A 12,247-nucleotide genomic window follows, 5' to 3' on the forward strand; every position below is an offset into this window, starting at 1 on the left:
CTTCATACTAATCGCGCTCAACATAAGCCCTAGATCTACTCCATCATATCCTCTTCACGGTCTTTAATACAGTCCCTCGCCACGACCTAGTGGGACTCCAACCGCCCATCAACGCCATGACTACCCAACCCCCAAGCACCCAACGGCCACAAATCCAGCCCTGTAGATATAAAACTGGTAAAACTCTTGGAGCTGGATCGTATTCTGTGGTGAAAGAATGCGTACATATTGACACTGGACGGTATTATGCTGCGAAGGTTATTAACAAGCGATTGATGGCGGGGAGAGAGCATATGGTGAATCTTATCACAGCGCGTCTTTGGAGATATTAAACGCACTGCGGGGGGGCTGATAAAATGGGATTAGGTTCGTAATGAAATTGCCGTGCTCAAAAGAGTGTCGATGGGACATCAGAATATTCTGACGCTGGTGGATTACTTTGAAACCATGAACAACTGTAAGTTGCTAGCTGTCTATTTCTATAAAGTGGTTGAAAATTGTTCTGGGACGCAAACTTATTGCATCCCTTCCATTTGTCTAGTATATCTCGTCACCGATCTTGCGCTTGGGGGAGAGCTCTTTGACAGGATTTGCCGTAAGGGCAGTTACTACGAGTCCGATGCGGCTGACCTGATCCGCGCAACCCTCTCCGCTGTCGCGTATCTTCATGATCACGGAATTGTACATCGAGATCTAAAACCGGAGAATCTCCTGTTTCGCACGCCAGAAGACAATGCGGATCTATTGATTGCAGACTTTGGCCTATCGAGGATCATGGATGAGGAGCAATTTCATGTTCTGACCACCACGTGTGGCACCCCTGGGTATATGGCCCCAGAAATCTTCAAAAAGACCGGCCATGGAAAACCTGTGTATGCTCTTCCTCCGTCTAGCCACTTACAGTGTTAGGCACGACTAACGTGATAATCATGCATGCTTTCCCGTTTCCGGATAGCGATATCTGGGCCATCGGAGTAATAACATATTTCCTCCTTTGCGGCTACACTCCATTCGACCGCGAGTCAAATCTCGAAGAAATGCAAGCCATCCTCGTTGCAGATTACTCATTTACTCCTCTCGAGTACTGGCGCGGTGTCTCCGTTACCGCCCGCGAGTTCATCAAGCGCTGCCTCACAATAGATCCCGGGGCAAGAATGACCGCCCACGAAGCGCTTCAGCACCCCTGGATTAATCCACCCACTGACCCCATGGACCCGTTGTCACCTATGCGCATGGGTTCCGGCGAGGACCTGTTGCCTGTCGTCAAGAAGAACTTCAACGCAAGGCGCACCCTTCACAAAGCCATCGATACCGTACGGGCAATTAACAAGCTACGAGAAGGCGGTGGACTAATGATGGAGGGCGCTATGAGTGTAGACCCCAAGCCGGAGCATGTCAACGGGAGCAATGTTGTCGATGATAGCGGACGACAGCAGCCGGATGGAGCGACGAGCGGGCATCCTGGTGATGAAGATTATATGGAAATCGACTCTAGAGGCAACGCCAGGGGTCAAACTGAGGAGCAAATCCGGGAACAGGAACGCAAAGTAAAGGAGACTGTTACCGGATTGTGGAAGTCGAGTTCGAATCGACGGTAATACTGTTCGAAAAGGACTATTTAAAGGGGAACTTGTGAGAAGATTGCTCTTGTTTCTCGGCTCCTTCTTACTAGCTGCGAATCCGTTTCCATCCCGACCGTGATTGGCTTCGTCTTTAACTGGAACTAATGACTTGGAAGAAACGACGGAATATTTTCTCGATTACACGTACTTCCAGACTAGATATCACTGGGTGTGCACACGAATCTCCTGTTTCCCCTTTCCAGCCTAACGGATTTTACTTTCCTTTCTTCCTTTCTTCTTTTTCATTCTGATTATTCTCAAATATCATCACTGGTTTGGTGATTTTGAATCGATATCCTTTTTCTCTCCCCTTGAGTGGAGAAGATACCAACCATCGTGGCTTTTTTGTGGCATCCTCCCTCGTTCTCCAATTCTCCTAGCTGCTCTATCTTGTCAAACTCCTGGTTCTTTAAAGCCAAATTATATCATTTATACATTGGAATTATAGGAGGAACATACCCGGAATTGGAAATCATTGTCATTAATATATAAGCTAGCTTCTATAACCCAGCCTGTTATAGTACAACAGTGGCAAAAGAAATTCATGACAACAAATTTCATTAGCAACCTCTAACCGAAGTAAGGATATATATTAAAAGCCGCAATATTTCCTTATTTATTTGTTGTTATAAAAAAATGTTTGGTTTTCTAAATATCACAAAACGAACACGATGGGATATAACATGAATTAGGCAAAATTGTGCAGAGTCGTGAAAAGGGAGATGGAAGTAGCGGAAGTAGCCAAGATGATGGGACAGAAGGGAGAGAATAAGGATCTCATATCATTCACGTCCCAGACTCTAAAAGCTCCCGACGATTGTCAGACAACTCCACCCATTTCCTCCACTCCTGCCATTCCGCAAAAGCAGCACTCGCTTTCAGCCCTTGATACCTAACCGTTTTGAAATCAGAAACGTCGTCCTCCCACGGTTTCCCCCTCGCATTGTTTGCACTGGCAGATGAATTCATACTTCCTCGAAGAAATCTGCGCGCCACCCTGCCTCCACCACTGTTGCTGCTATAGCCCTCCCAACCTGCTTTTCTCATCAAACTTTCAACGGTCTCTTCCTTTGTCCACCCTTGTTCGACTGCCACATCGGGAAGGTAGGTAGCACCGAGCCGTCTTCCGCGGTAGATAAAAGATATGCGAAGACCGTGGGTGCCTAGCACCCAGTCAAGGGGGTGGGAGCAGGTTTCGAAAGAGGAGAGGAGTGTTAAGGAGCAAGAGAGGGAGGAGAGCAGTGATGATGGGATAGGCGGGAATCGTGTGTCCCCGAAAGCACTGGCCGGGTCTTGTTAATAATGAGATTCAAGTTTGACGGATATGCAGGAAGGGGAAATCAATAAACGTAGAAAGCAAAGAGCAAAGAGAAGAATTTACTAACGATGTGAGCGCATATGTTTTTAAACCAGCGGCTAGCTCATGTGGCTCAAATGTACCTATGCAGCCGCGAAGTGACTTATGACCGGTGCTGGAGAGAGTGTTCCAGGTGACGAATAAAGGGTATGTCATGTCAGCAGTATCAGTTGAAAAGTTTGCACCCGCTCCTTTTGATCGTGAGAAAATGGAAGAAGCCGCCGGGCTAATAGAGGTAGTAGAAGATGCACTTGTCAAAGCGGAACGCGAGGAGCTATTGGATAGTGCAGAAGGGGTAGATGTGTTGGATGATTTGGATGACGAGCCTCCCTGAAGACGGCTGATGCTGGGCAATTGCACCTTCTGAGAGGGCTTTGCAATCTTAGACCCATCATCGGATTCTTCGCTATCATCATCCCGAACTTCTGACTGATCTCCATCCGCAACCACTTCGTCATTGTCCAAGTGATCTGCAGAACCCTGAAAGTCAGCTCGCAAAGCAAGAGCTTTGAAAGATTCGAACTCTTCCCACAGGTCTTCTACCGCTGAGAGACTAGGAGGCTCTGTGCCTTTAAAGGAAGCAGATAGACATTCAAAGCAATAGAAACATTGAGCAGCAGAAGCCATGAGGGGCTGTGTCACCGATCTCGAGACTGTTCGTCGCGGCCCCTCAAGGTTCTCAGAGGTGGCAAGGAGAAGGACTGCGAAGAGGTGATAAACGGGGTGGACCTTGGTTCCCAAATTGTAGAAGCATTCAAAACGCGGGGTTTATCACAAAGCTGGTGCCAGCGAAACAGAGGGGCAGCGGCGGGAGATGTAAATGAAAGTGGGAGGCTGGGGCGTTGGCTTTGTTCCCCGCTTCACCAATCCGCTTTATTGGTAGCTAGGGCATTGGAAGTTGGCGGTACGCATACAATAACTCTCTTGCATGCAGATGTACATACAGCCAACGCTCCAAGCCTCGCCGTCTGACTTGACACGTTGAGGAAGACGGCCGGAGCGAGGTCAGGAGAGCCGCATCCAGTGACCTCAGTTAGGGCTAGAGGTGGCACGTGATGACGCCGTCCCCGCAGCTTTTAGGCTTAATTATGAGAATGGTTCGATCTCAAGCAGCAACTTTATTCAAGATCGCCGCCATTGAATCTTTTCCTCTTGCGCATTTGCATCCGGCTGCCCTAAATGTGGGATTTAAGGGTGGGAAGTCAACCTATTCAGTGTCAAATGTGTCACCATTTGTGAAAGTTGCGTATCACATCATCTTCACCTCGACTTGCGCGATTAGTCCTGGGCCAGTTCTCTTGACGATCTCAATGAGCAATTCGAAACATTCCCCTCTTCCATGCTTCTATCGCGTGAATAGATGCAGAAAATGGGCTGCAAATGGGAATATCAAGAATGACATAGAAGCGTCGATTTTGCTCCACGAGAGTAGTGAGATCCTGGAATGACTCTACCTACACACGTGAAAACTTTGAGAAAGCCTCTGCGAGAGGTAATTGTATTTCGACAGGATATCCCTTTCTAGTTGCTGAGGCCTTATACTCCTCCAATCCGTGAATTATGAAATGCTCTCCATTGACGCAAATCCCCTCCCGCGGTTTCTCCATGCCGCCATGGTCTCTAGCGGCCATGCCTTCCAACATTCTACCTGCAATTGTGTCAAAATGCAGCGATGGGAATCAAAAGGCAAAGTTCGCCATCAAGAAGCATTAATTTCTACTCGCCAGCGAGAGATGTCCTGACGGGCACGGGCGCAAATGACTGGCTCGCACAATACCTGAGCGTATTTTGAAATGATGAAAGAAATAAATTTCCAGAGAAGATTCCCTGCGGACGTATGAATCTGAAAAGCCGGAGATACGCCTCCTTCCTTCATATTTACATTGCTATTAAAATTCATAATAACCCCCTACTTAACCCGATTGCCCCAACTAACAGTCCATAGATTCGTTCTTCCTTCAAAAAACCCATTTCATTTAGTTGCCGCTTGCGTACCGAAACCATTGATTAGTCCAAGCTTTCAATGCATACACTATTGTGTAATATTGAGAGACGGACCGCTTCACGGCATTTCCTTTGCTCTCCCTGACTTGCCGCCGTCTCCCGTCTTCTGTGGCTGCCCTTCTGTGTTATACTGCTGCTGCCATTTGGGCTGTACCAAACTTCCCTGTCTTGCCCTGGATCACGCGTAAAAGCGATATGCAATGCCCGCGGCAGCGATTGTTGCTATTGCCGTGTTGCGGCTAGAAGAGGAGGATGATTCAAACTCATATTAGTAGATTCAATACCCCGGCAAGTTTTTATTTTGCCTGATTTTAATCCGTGAGCTGTGGTGTATGTGCATTGGCCATACAAGAACTCACCCCGTCCATCCAGTACGAGAGTTGACTGCTGGCTTAATCGTTCATTGATATCTGCTCTTACGCAGTAATACTGGAAGCAAATAAATAAGATTTGCGAATGTAGCTTGACGAGGTTCGATTTGCGGATTTATATACCAATATTCTCCGCCCTTTGTGACGTCACAGGAATACATACGAAGGGTTAGTTCGTCCAGCACTGGGAATAGAGATGAGGAGGGTCTAGGCGCTGTGGATATGAGCCGAATACTAAGAATTGCGAATAATCTTTTGATGTCGCCGTATCATCATGACATCATGGACTTGAGGCAGAAAGGTAGAGAGGCACGTTGATATGTTATTCTAATATACAACTGAGATCACCATCATGATTTAGAACAGTATTGTTTCATGCTTCGAAATACTACCTGCATTTTTATGTGTCTAAACCTTGGGATGCAAATAACTAACTGTGCGAGATGGCGATGCTACTACAGGTAACTTCGAATCCACAATATTTGTTCGGAGCATAGAGCATCCATGTCCGAGGTCTGTCACTAACGTCCTGTAGATTTCGACATATCTCCAGCAATGGCTCTATTCACGTCAGAGCGTAAGAGCGGATGATAAAAGCCCCGACGCTGTCCGCTTCGGTGTTCTTTCAACCGCTATGATTAATCCTGCGAGTATAATTCATCCAGTTGAGACACATCCAGGAGCCGTCATAACGGCTATCGCGTCCCGAAACCTCAAAGCTGCGCAAGTAGCAGCCAAGAGGTATTCTATCGAACGAGCCTATGGCTCTTATGAGGAACTCCTACAGGATCCGGAGATTGATGCTATATACATCAGTTTGCCAAACGGCATGCATGCTGGTGAGCGCGTTCCGCTGCAATATTTATATCTTTCCATTCAATTCATCACCTCTTTCTTCTGTTGCGCCAAAATGCCAATGAATACTTACACTGTCATTAACGAAGAATGGGCTAAAAAGGCAATGGATGCTGGGAAGCATGTATTAATCGAGAAGCCCGCTGCGTCAAATGCAGAAGAAGCAACCGTTATCTTTGATGCGGCAAAGAAAACTAATCGTGTGGCTCTGGAGGCTTTTCACTGGCAGTTCCATCCGGCTGCACATGTGGTGCGCTCATTGATTGAGTCTGGGAGATATGGACGAGTGATCTCAACCGCTTCACGGATGACCACACCAGCTAATTCAATCCCCAGAGGAGATATTCGCTGGCAATATGACCTTGCTGGTGGGAGCTTGATGGATATGACGTACGTCGTGTCGTCCACACGGTATTTCCTCGATGCTGGAACACCACAGCGGATTGATTACGCGAAAGCGCGGCCACTACCATCTGATAAACGAGTTGATGAAGCTATGGATGCAAGGATGTATTTCAAGTCGGAAGTCGCGGCAAATTCTGGCCTTGTGAAGAGCGATATTAAAACCGACATGAATCAGCCATACATTGGTCACATTGTTCCAAGAGTCTGGGAAGCGCCTTCGATCTTGATCGAACTGGAGCATGCTAATATTTATTTTTACAAGTATGTTACTTCTTGCCTCGGTGCCCTCGTTTCTCCGCTCTCTCTTTTCACAAGAAAAAATAATAGGGTTAAAGAACACCTTACTGATATTTATACACTCTTCGCAGCTTCATGATGCCGCATGTGTTCCACTACATCGAGATCACAGATAAGCGGACTGGCCAGAAACACACTCAGAAGCACTACAATTTTGGACCCGAATGGGGGGCGTGTTCAGAACCGTGGTGGAGTACCTACCGGTAGGTCTGCATTTTCAACCGTCTTACGAAAGGCATGTGGTCTAAGCTAACAATCATTTCGCTCTTGCAGATACCAACTGGAAGCTTTTGTAGACAAGGTTACAGGCAAGAAACCTGTCCATTGGATCTCTCATGAAGATAGCGTCGCACAGATGCGAACATTGGATGCAATATATGAAAAGTCTGGTCTCGGTAAGAGACCCAGCAACTTCACGGAATCAAAAAGTTAAGGGAGTTTTTCTTCTTTTTCTCCTTCTTTGAGCAGACAAGGGGCTGACTGATGAGCCTTCGACGATGGCAAAGCCTCGCTATTCTTGATATGTATATGGCATGATTATTTGCGTTTCTTTGCACCTCGGCGAGAGCTAGCCGCCTAATAGCGGGTGAGAAATTCTTCATGTTTACACGGCAAATTTGACATCAGAGCCCTGTCTATCGTTTCTCTTGTTCAAGTAAATAACGGAATTGGATGCAATGCCAAGGCCCTGTTGTTTGAGCAGTATTGATTCAAGTGCAACTTCCCGCGCTCGGGGTAAAATATGGAGTAAATCTTAATTGATTGTCAACAATTCGTCAGCCAAAAGTGTTATTAATGTCGAGAGATAATTATCTGAAGAATAGCTAGTATCAGGCACAATCAGCCTGTCACCACTCCTTCAATGGTCACGCAATTGCTGTGTTTGAAAACTCCTCTCGTCTCAGCCTAGTTTCAGCAACATCCCTGGATTCGGAATCCATTACAAACTAAGTAATTTTTGTCGTCATCATCCGACATATGCTTCTCGAAAGAGCGAATTTCATGACAGTTTTGGGTTTGAGATCCAAATTCTCCAGGATTCCCCTTCATAGGACTACGTAACTTCCACTCTCTACTTTTTTTCGTGTTTCTCTTCAACGTGGATGCAGAATTCCAAATTCAAGCAAAATAGCACCATCTCTGGCATAGCTGCCACATAGCTTGTCTCATTATGTGAAGTGAAACTGCTTTCCCCTGTAGCTTATCCGGTAGGAATTTTATACATCACGAAAGCCCCTTAGGTGAAGAGGTTTACCTTATGCCTATTTTAGCTTATCACTTTTTCGTCTACCTTTTCACATAGGTTATATTTTGCCCTCTTCCTTTCTTGAATCCATTTAAAATGTGAAAGTACCCGATTCTTTTCCTGTTTTTAATCGATCTGGCCTCTTGTCAAATCCTCAAATTTACTCATAGACCAGTTTCCATTGAAGCAAGCTTTTTTTTTTTTTGTCGCCGGCCGACCTTTGTCCCTCCCTAAGACAATCATCTTCTCCTTATTCAAATTCTACCTGAACAGTTAAAGCGATCTTGCCCAAAATGAAACTCATCATCATTCTCTTCTCCTGTCTGGCTGTCGCCATCGCGGCTCCATCGACAGTCGATTGTATGTTAGAACCAAACCAATACGACTCAGGACCAAGAGGAAGATTGCTAATTCTCGATTATAGCTCGTAGCGATACTGAACCAGCGATGGTGAATGCTGCGGGAGAAGTTGTGCCTTTTGATCCTGCTGGAGTTGTTGTGAAGATCTAGAAAAGTTTGAAGAATGTTTACAGATTGAGATATGACGAGAGTAGTGGTGTTGGATTGGTTAGGAGGGAGCTCTGGTGATTTGGTTATGTCTGGAAACCGAGGGGTTGATTGGTATTCGTGGTGATGTTTGTTATCCGTGGCATCACATCGATCAGGGCGTGCTAATCTACTTGAATATACCTTGCCAATCGCATCTGTGTACAGAGATATTTTGAATTTAGAGATGCGGAATATGTAATTGTTTGGCTGGCCGGGCCATATATCTGCAAATAGTGGCTTTGAAAGTCCGACAGTCGGAGGTAATGAAATTGAGGTCCTGCGCCAACCACATTCCTTCCCCTGCTGTCGCTTCCTCGTCCAAATGGTACACGTTTATTATGTATGGTATTGTAGCTTCTGATTTTCTATTTCGATTCACGGTCATCTTTTGGCAACGTCATACCCATCATGCCTAACAAATTGCTTCCGGGCCCTGCTGAGCCAGCCTGGCTGCGAAAGCTCTCAAGCAAGTTCCTAGCAAGGTTGACATCCATACTCTCAACACCATAATCACCCTCATCATCAGTGCTCCTTTCGATTTCCTGGCTCGAGTCCGACTTCTCTCTGGAACGAGTTGGGTTCTTCCCCTTAATAGCATGTTTCTTGTTCCCTTCTGGATTCAAATCGAGGACTCCCGTTGCTCTTAATTCAGCCTCCATCTGTTTTGACAATTTTTCTATCTCTTCGTTGTCGTCTTCATCTTCGTCGCCGTCTGAGTTCAACTCTTCAAATCGCTTCATCATCATGGGTCGGGTATTCCCTTCCGGTTTCGTAGGAAGTCCCATCATTTCTTGCATCATCTTCGAGAATTCATCCTCATCGAATGATACTTCCTTATCTTCACCGTCGCTACTGATGTCGTCAGTATCAACGTCACAATCATCGGAGTCCGTCTCGTCGATAAGATCGGCTCCATCAAGGCCAGCGCGGTCGTCATTCAAAAATTGCTCGAATCGTTCCACTATTCTTTGAAGATTCTCTTGGGCAGCTTGGTCACCAAATGCGCCGGCAAATTTAGCACTTTTGTCTGCCCCATGTCGCCCTTTCAGCTCCTGCTCAAGGTCCTCAAAGCTTATATCGAGCCACTTCTCGTCATCTTCACGTTTCTCCCATGTCGATTCAATTTCGTCATTCGTAGGTAATTTGTCATCTCCAGATTCAATATCTTCGAGTATGAGTTTTATTTCCCTTACTGCTACTTTATCCTGGTTTTGAGGGTCTGACAACAGCATTTCGAATCCACTGGTAACCTTTACCCCCATTTCAGCGCGAGCATAATTCAATTTCGGGGTTTCAGGTGGTAGTTTGCCCTTCCAAGCTGGAGGCAGTTCAAAATCCTGGCTTTTTAATTGTGCGTATCCAACCCTCGTAAAGCGGACGCTAACGGTGACTAAATCCTCTGGTTTGAATATTAACGCACTTGTGTCCTTTGATTTTAAAGGTCTTAAGGATATTGGATCCCTAATATAGAACGCGTCCACTGCTGGGGATATATAAGCCGGTTTTATATGTAGTATGTACGCAAGTTTCCGCGGTATGGTAATTGGGGATGTGTGGAGGTTGTCAGCGATTTGCGTCGGGTAATTGCGAAGTCGATAAAACGCTTCAGCTTCTATCGTTGGTGAGTGCATTAGTCGCTTAGGATCTCCAACAATTATTTTCCTTGCCTCTCGGAATGTTAGTGGTTTAGGGATAGATCTCTTGTCTTTCTCTGGTTTGATGATCAGTAGTCGTCCCTTGTGAATCCAAACCTGTGAGATGTCAGTATGTCAAACCTAATTGCGGGACGATGCATTACCTACTCTATGATTTGCAATGTCCGGTTCAAGCCCAGGATGGCAATGTTGGTGCGGCCTCCACCAGCAAAAATTCGCCATCACTGTCTGAGACCTTCACCCATAAATCATCAAACTGTCGCGTCAACTCCCGCAATATATAGACAATAACCCATTCATCCTCTATTGAGTCTCCATATTCAGTTCGTCCGCGAAGTAAATTCAATCCTATCACATGTTCCCAGATGATATAGTTAGATGCCTGATATTTAATTGCCCTCTATAAAGTTGGTACCAGACGGCCACAAGACGAACCTGCTTACCATCTTCTCTTATCATTTCCAACATAAAGGTGTCACGCTGCCATATATAGTCTTTTAAGAACGCCCTCACGAGCTCGGCTGCAGCTTTCTGCACTTCGGTGAGACGGTTACGAATTAAATCAGCATCTTCAGTGCTGTCGACGTTGCTGGTGGATACGCAATACAAGGAATATTCAATGCAATCATCTGGCAGTTGGGGCTTAGGAATAGGACGAAATGTAGACCTAAACCATTCGATATCCTCATCTGTAGGGGGCGCCATGTTATAACCTGGTTTCTCGCCCTTTGGGCTTGTGAAATATTGCACCAACATGTCTGGTCTGGATGCAAACCGGGCCGATGTTTTACCGTCAATGCGGAAGTATGGAAAGACACTACGCCCGATTAGGCTAGATGTAAACATCGCCAAACACGTCTTTCCACAGACAGCGTCGCCGCATATTCATTTCTCACTGAGGTTTTGGGAGGTCATTTTGACGTCCAATGATTCAGTCTGCTTTAATGAATATACGGCCTGCCCAGTACGAATCAGGTTCACCAGCATCTATAGGACAAACATGGCGCTCCCCTACATTGATACCCCGCGGACCGAAATTGATGCGAACGCGACCTATTTAACCAATGGTTTCCGGAGCGCTGCACGCAATAATTTGTCGGCTTTGGACTCTGTTGAAAACTCATTTCAGTCTCCTTCTAAAGATCATGATTTACTCAAAGGCTTCGAAACTGGGCGAAGTCGAAGGCGCTCTGGATTTAGTTTAAAAACTCCGAGAGCGGGCTCAGGACGGAATCCAACAAGAAATGTTTTCCATGACCGGCGCAATCTTCCAACCGTCCCACCTCCAAAGGGAGAATTTACTCCGATGCTGAACAGCGTCACCAGGAATAAGTTGACTCGACATGACTATTCGACGCGTCGACGCTCTGGTCCGGAAACGCCAGCTGCCCTGAGAAATGGATATCAAGGTAACCGTAATACCCCGGGATTGCCGAAAATGGATGTGACTGGATATGGAGATGACTCCACAAACCTTGATGGTGACCCTACACCGGTTCCGCGAATAGCTAGCAGCAGCACTCAAAGCACCCCTCTCCCTTCACTGCCAGGGAGGAATGGCAATGTCGTCGGGGATGGGCATAACGTGATGACATTAAGAGAACAAGAAAAGGTACTCTTCCTAAGTTCTGTTTTGCGCTTTCTGTAGAGGTTCCTAACAGTTTTGAAATTGTGTTGTAGGTTATTGATAAACTCGATAAGGAAAATTTCGGCCTAAAATTAAAAATACATTTTTTAGAGCAAAACTTCAAGTTGTCGAAACCCGAATTTGCCCAAGCTGCGATACAAGAAAACACCGAACTCAAAGTCACAAAACTGACGATGGAGCGTGATTTACACCAATGCAAGAAAAGTCTTCGGCGCGCGGAACAGGATCTGGCGGAATG

General features: G+C 46.1%; 7 protein-coding genes across 7 annotated transcripts in view; 4 read left to right on the top strand and 3 right to left on the bottom strand.

Moving 5' to 3' along the window:
• Positions 1-116: 116 nt before the first annotated feature.
• On the top strand, positions 117-1,598 carry HCBG_02536 (calcium/calmodulin-dependent protein kinase; the record flags this gene model as incomplete). Its single annotated transcript, XM_045429585.1, has 4 exons — positions 117-296; positions 367-457; positions 542-872; positions 956-1,598. 4 exons carry the CDS (start codon positions 117-119, stop codon positions 1,596-1,598), a joined length of 1,245 nt encoding a protein of 414 aa, XP_045289480.1.
• Positions 1,599-2,214: 616 nt separating this feature from the next.
• HCBG_02537 (ammecr1 family protein) lies at positions 2,215-3,933 on the bottom strand (the record flags this gene model as incomplete). Its single annotated transcript, XM_045429586.1, has 2 exons — positions 2,215-2,904; positions 3,008-3,933. 2 exons carry the CDS (start codon positions 3,604-3,606, stop codon positions 2,409-2,411), a joined length of 1,095 nt encoding a protein of 364 aa, XP_045289481.1.
• Positions 3,934-4,084: 151 nt separating this feature from the next.
• On the bottom strand, positions 4,085-4,855 carry HCBG_02538 (uncharacterized protein; the record flags this gene model as incomplete). Its single annotated transcript, XM_045429587.1, has 3 exons — positions 4,085-4,154; positions 4,438-4,627; positions 4,723-4,855. The coding sequence occupies 3 exons, from the start codon at positions 4,853-4,855 to the stop codon at positions 4,085-4,087; spliced, it is 393 nt and encodes a 130-aa protein (XP_045289482.1).
• A 942-nt stretch (positions 4,856-5,797) lies between these two features.
• On the top strand, positions 5,798-7,344 carry HCBG_02539 (NAD binding oxidoreductase; the record flags this gene model as incomplete). Its single annotated transcript, XM_045429588.1, has 5 exons — positions 5,798-5,815; positions 5,890-6,193; positions 6,299-6,875; positions 6,983-7,114; positions 7,185-7,344. 5 exons carry the CDS (start codon positions 5,798-5,800, stop codon positions 7,342-7,344), a joined length of 1,191 nt encoding a protein of 396 aa, XP_045289483.1.
• Positions 7,345-8,349: 1,005 nt separating this feature from the next.
• HCBG_02540 (uncharacterized protein) lies at positions 8,350-8,667 on the top strand (the record flags this gene model as incomplete). Its single annotated transcript, XM_045429589.1, has 2 exons — positions 8,350-8,517; positions 8,582-8,667. 2 exons carry the CDS (start codon positions 8,451-8,453, stop codon positions 8,665-8,667), a joined length of 153 nt encoding a protein of 50 aa, XP_045289484.1.
• Positions 8,668-9,071: 404 nt separating this feature from the next.
• Positions 9,072-11,066, bottom strand: HCBG_02541 (uncharacterized protein; the record flags this gene model as incomplete). Its single annotated transcript, XM_045429590.1, has 3 exons — positions 9,072-10,457; positions 10,567-10,709; positions 10,805-11,066. 3 exons carry the CDS (start codon positions 11,064-11,066, stop codon positions 9,072-9,074), a joined length of 1,791 nt encoding a protein of 596 aa, XP_045289485.1.
• A 295-nt stretch (positions 11,067-11,361) lies between these two features.
• The window catches only part of HCBG_02542 (calmodulin-binding coil-coil protein), a gene marked incomplete at both ends in the record, with an annotated part of 4,027 nt that continues 3,141 nt past the window's right edge, over positions 11,362-12,247 (top strand). Inside the window, 2 exons of the mRNA XM_045429591.1 lie at positions 11,362-11,973; positions 12,042-12,213. Coding sequence (XP_045289486.1) covers positions 11,362-11,973; positions 12,042-12,213 — 784 coding nt within the window. The remainder of the gene's footprint in view (positions 11,974-12,041; positions 12,214-12,247) is intronic.

Source organism: Histoplasma capsulatum, assembly GCF_000150115.1.
Source record: "Histoplasma capsulatum G186AR genomic scaffold supercont2.3, whole genome shotgun sequence".
In the NCBI taxonomy this organism is placed as follows: domain Eukaryota; kingdom Fungi; phylum Ascomycota; class Eurotiomycetes; order Onygenales; family Ajellomycetaceae; genus Histoplasma; species Histoplasma capsulatum.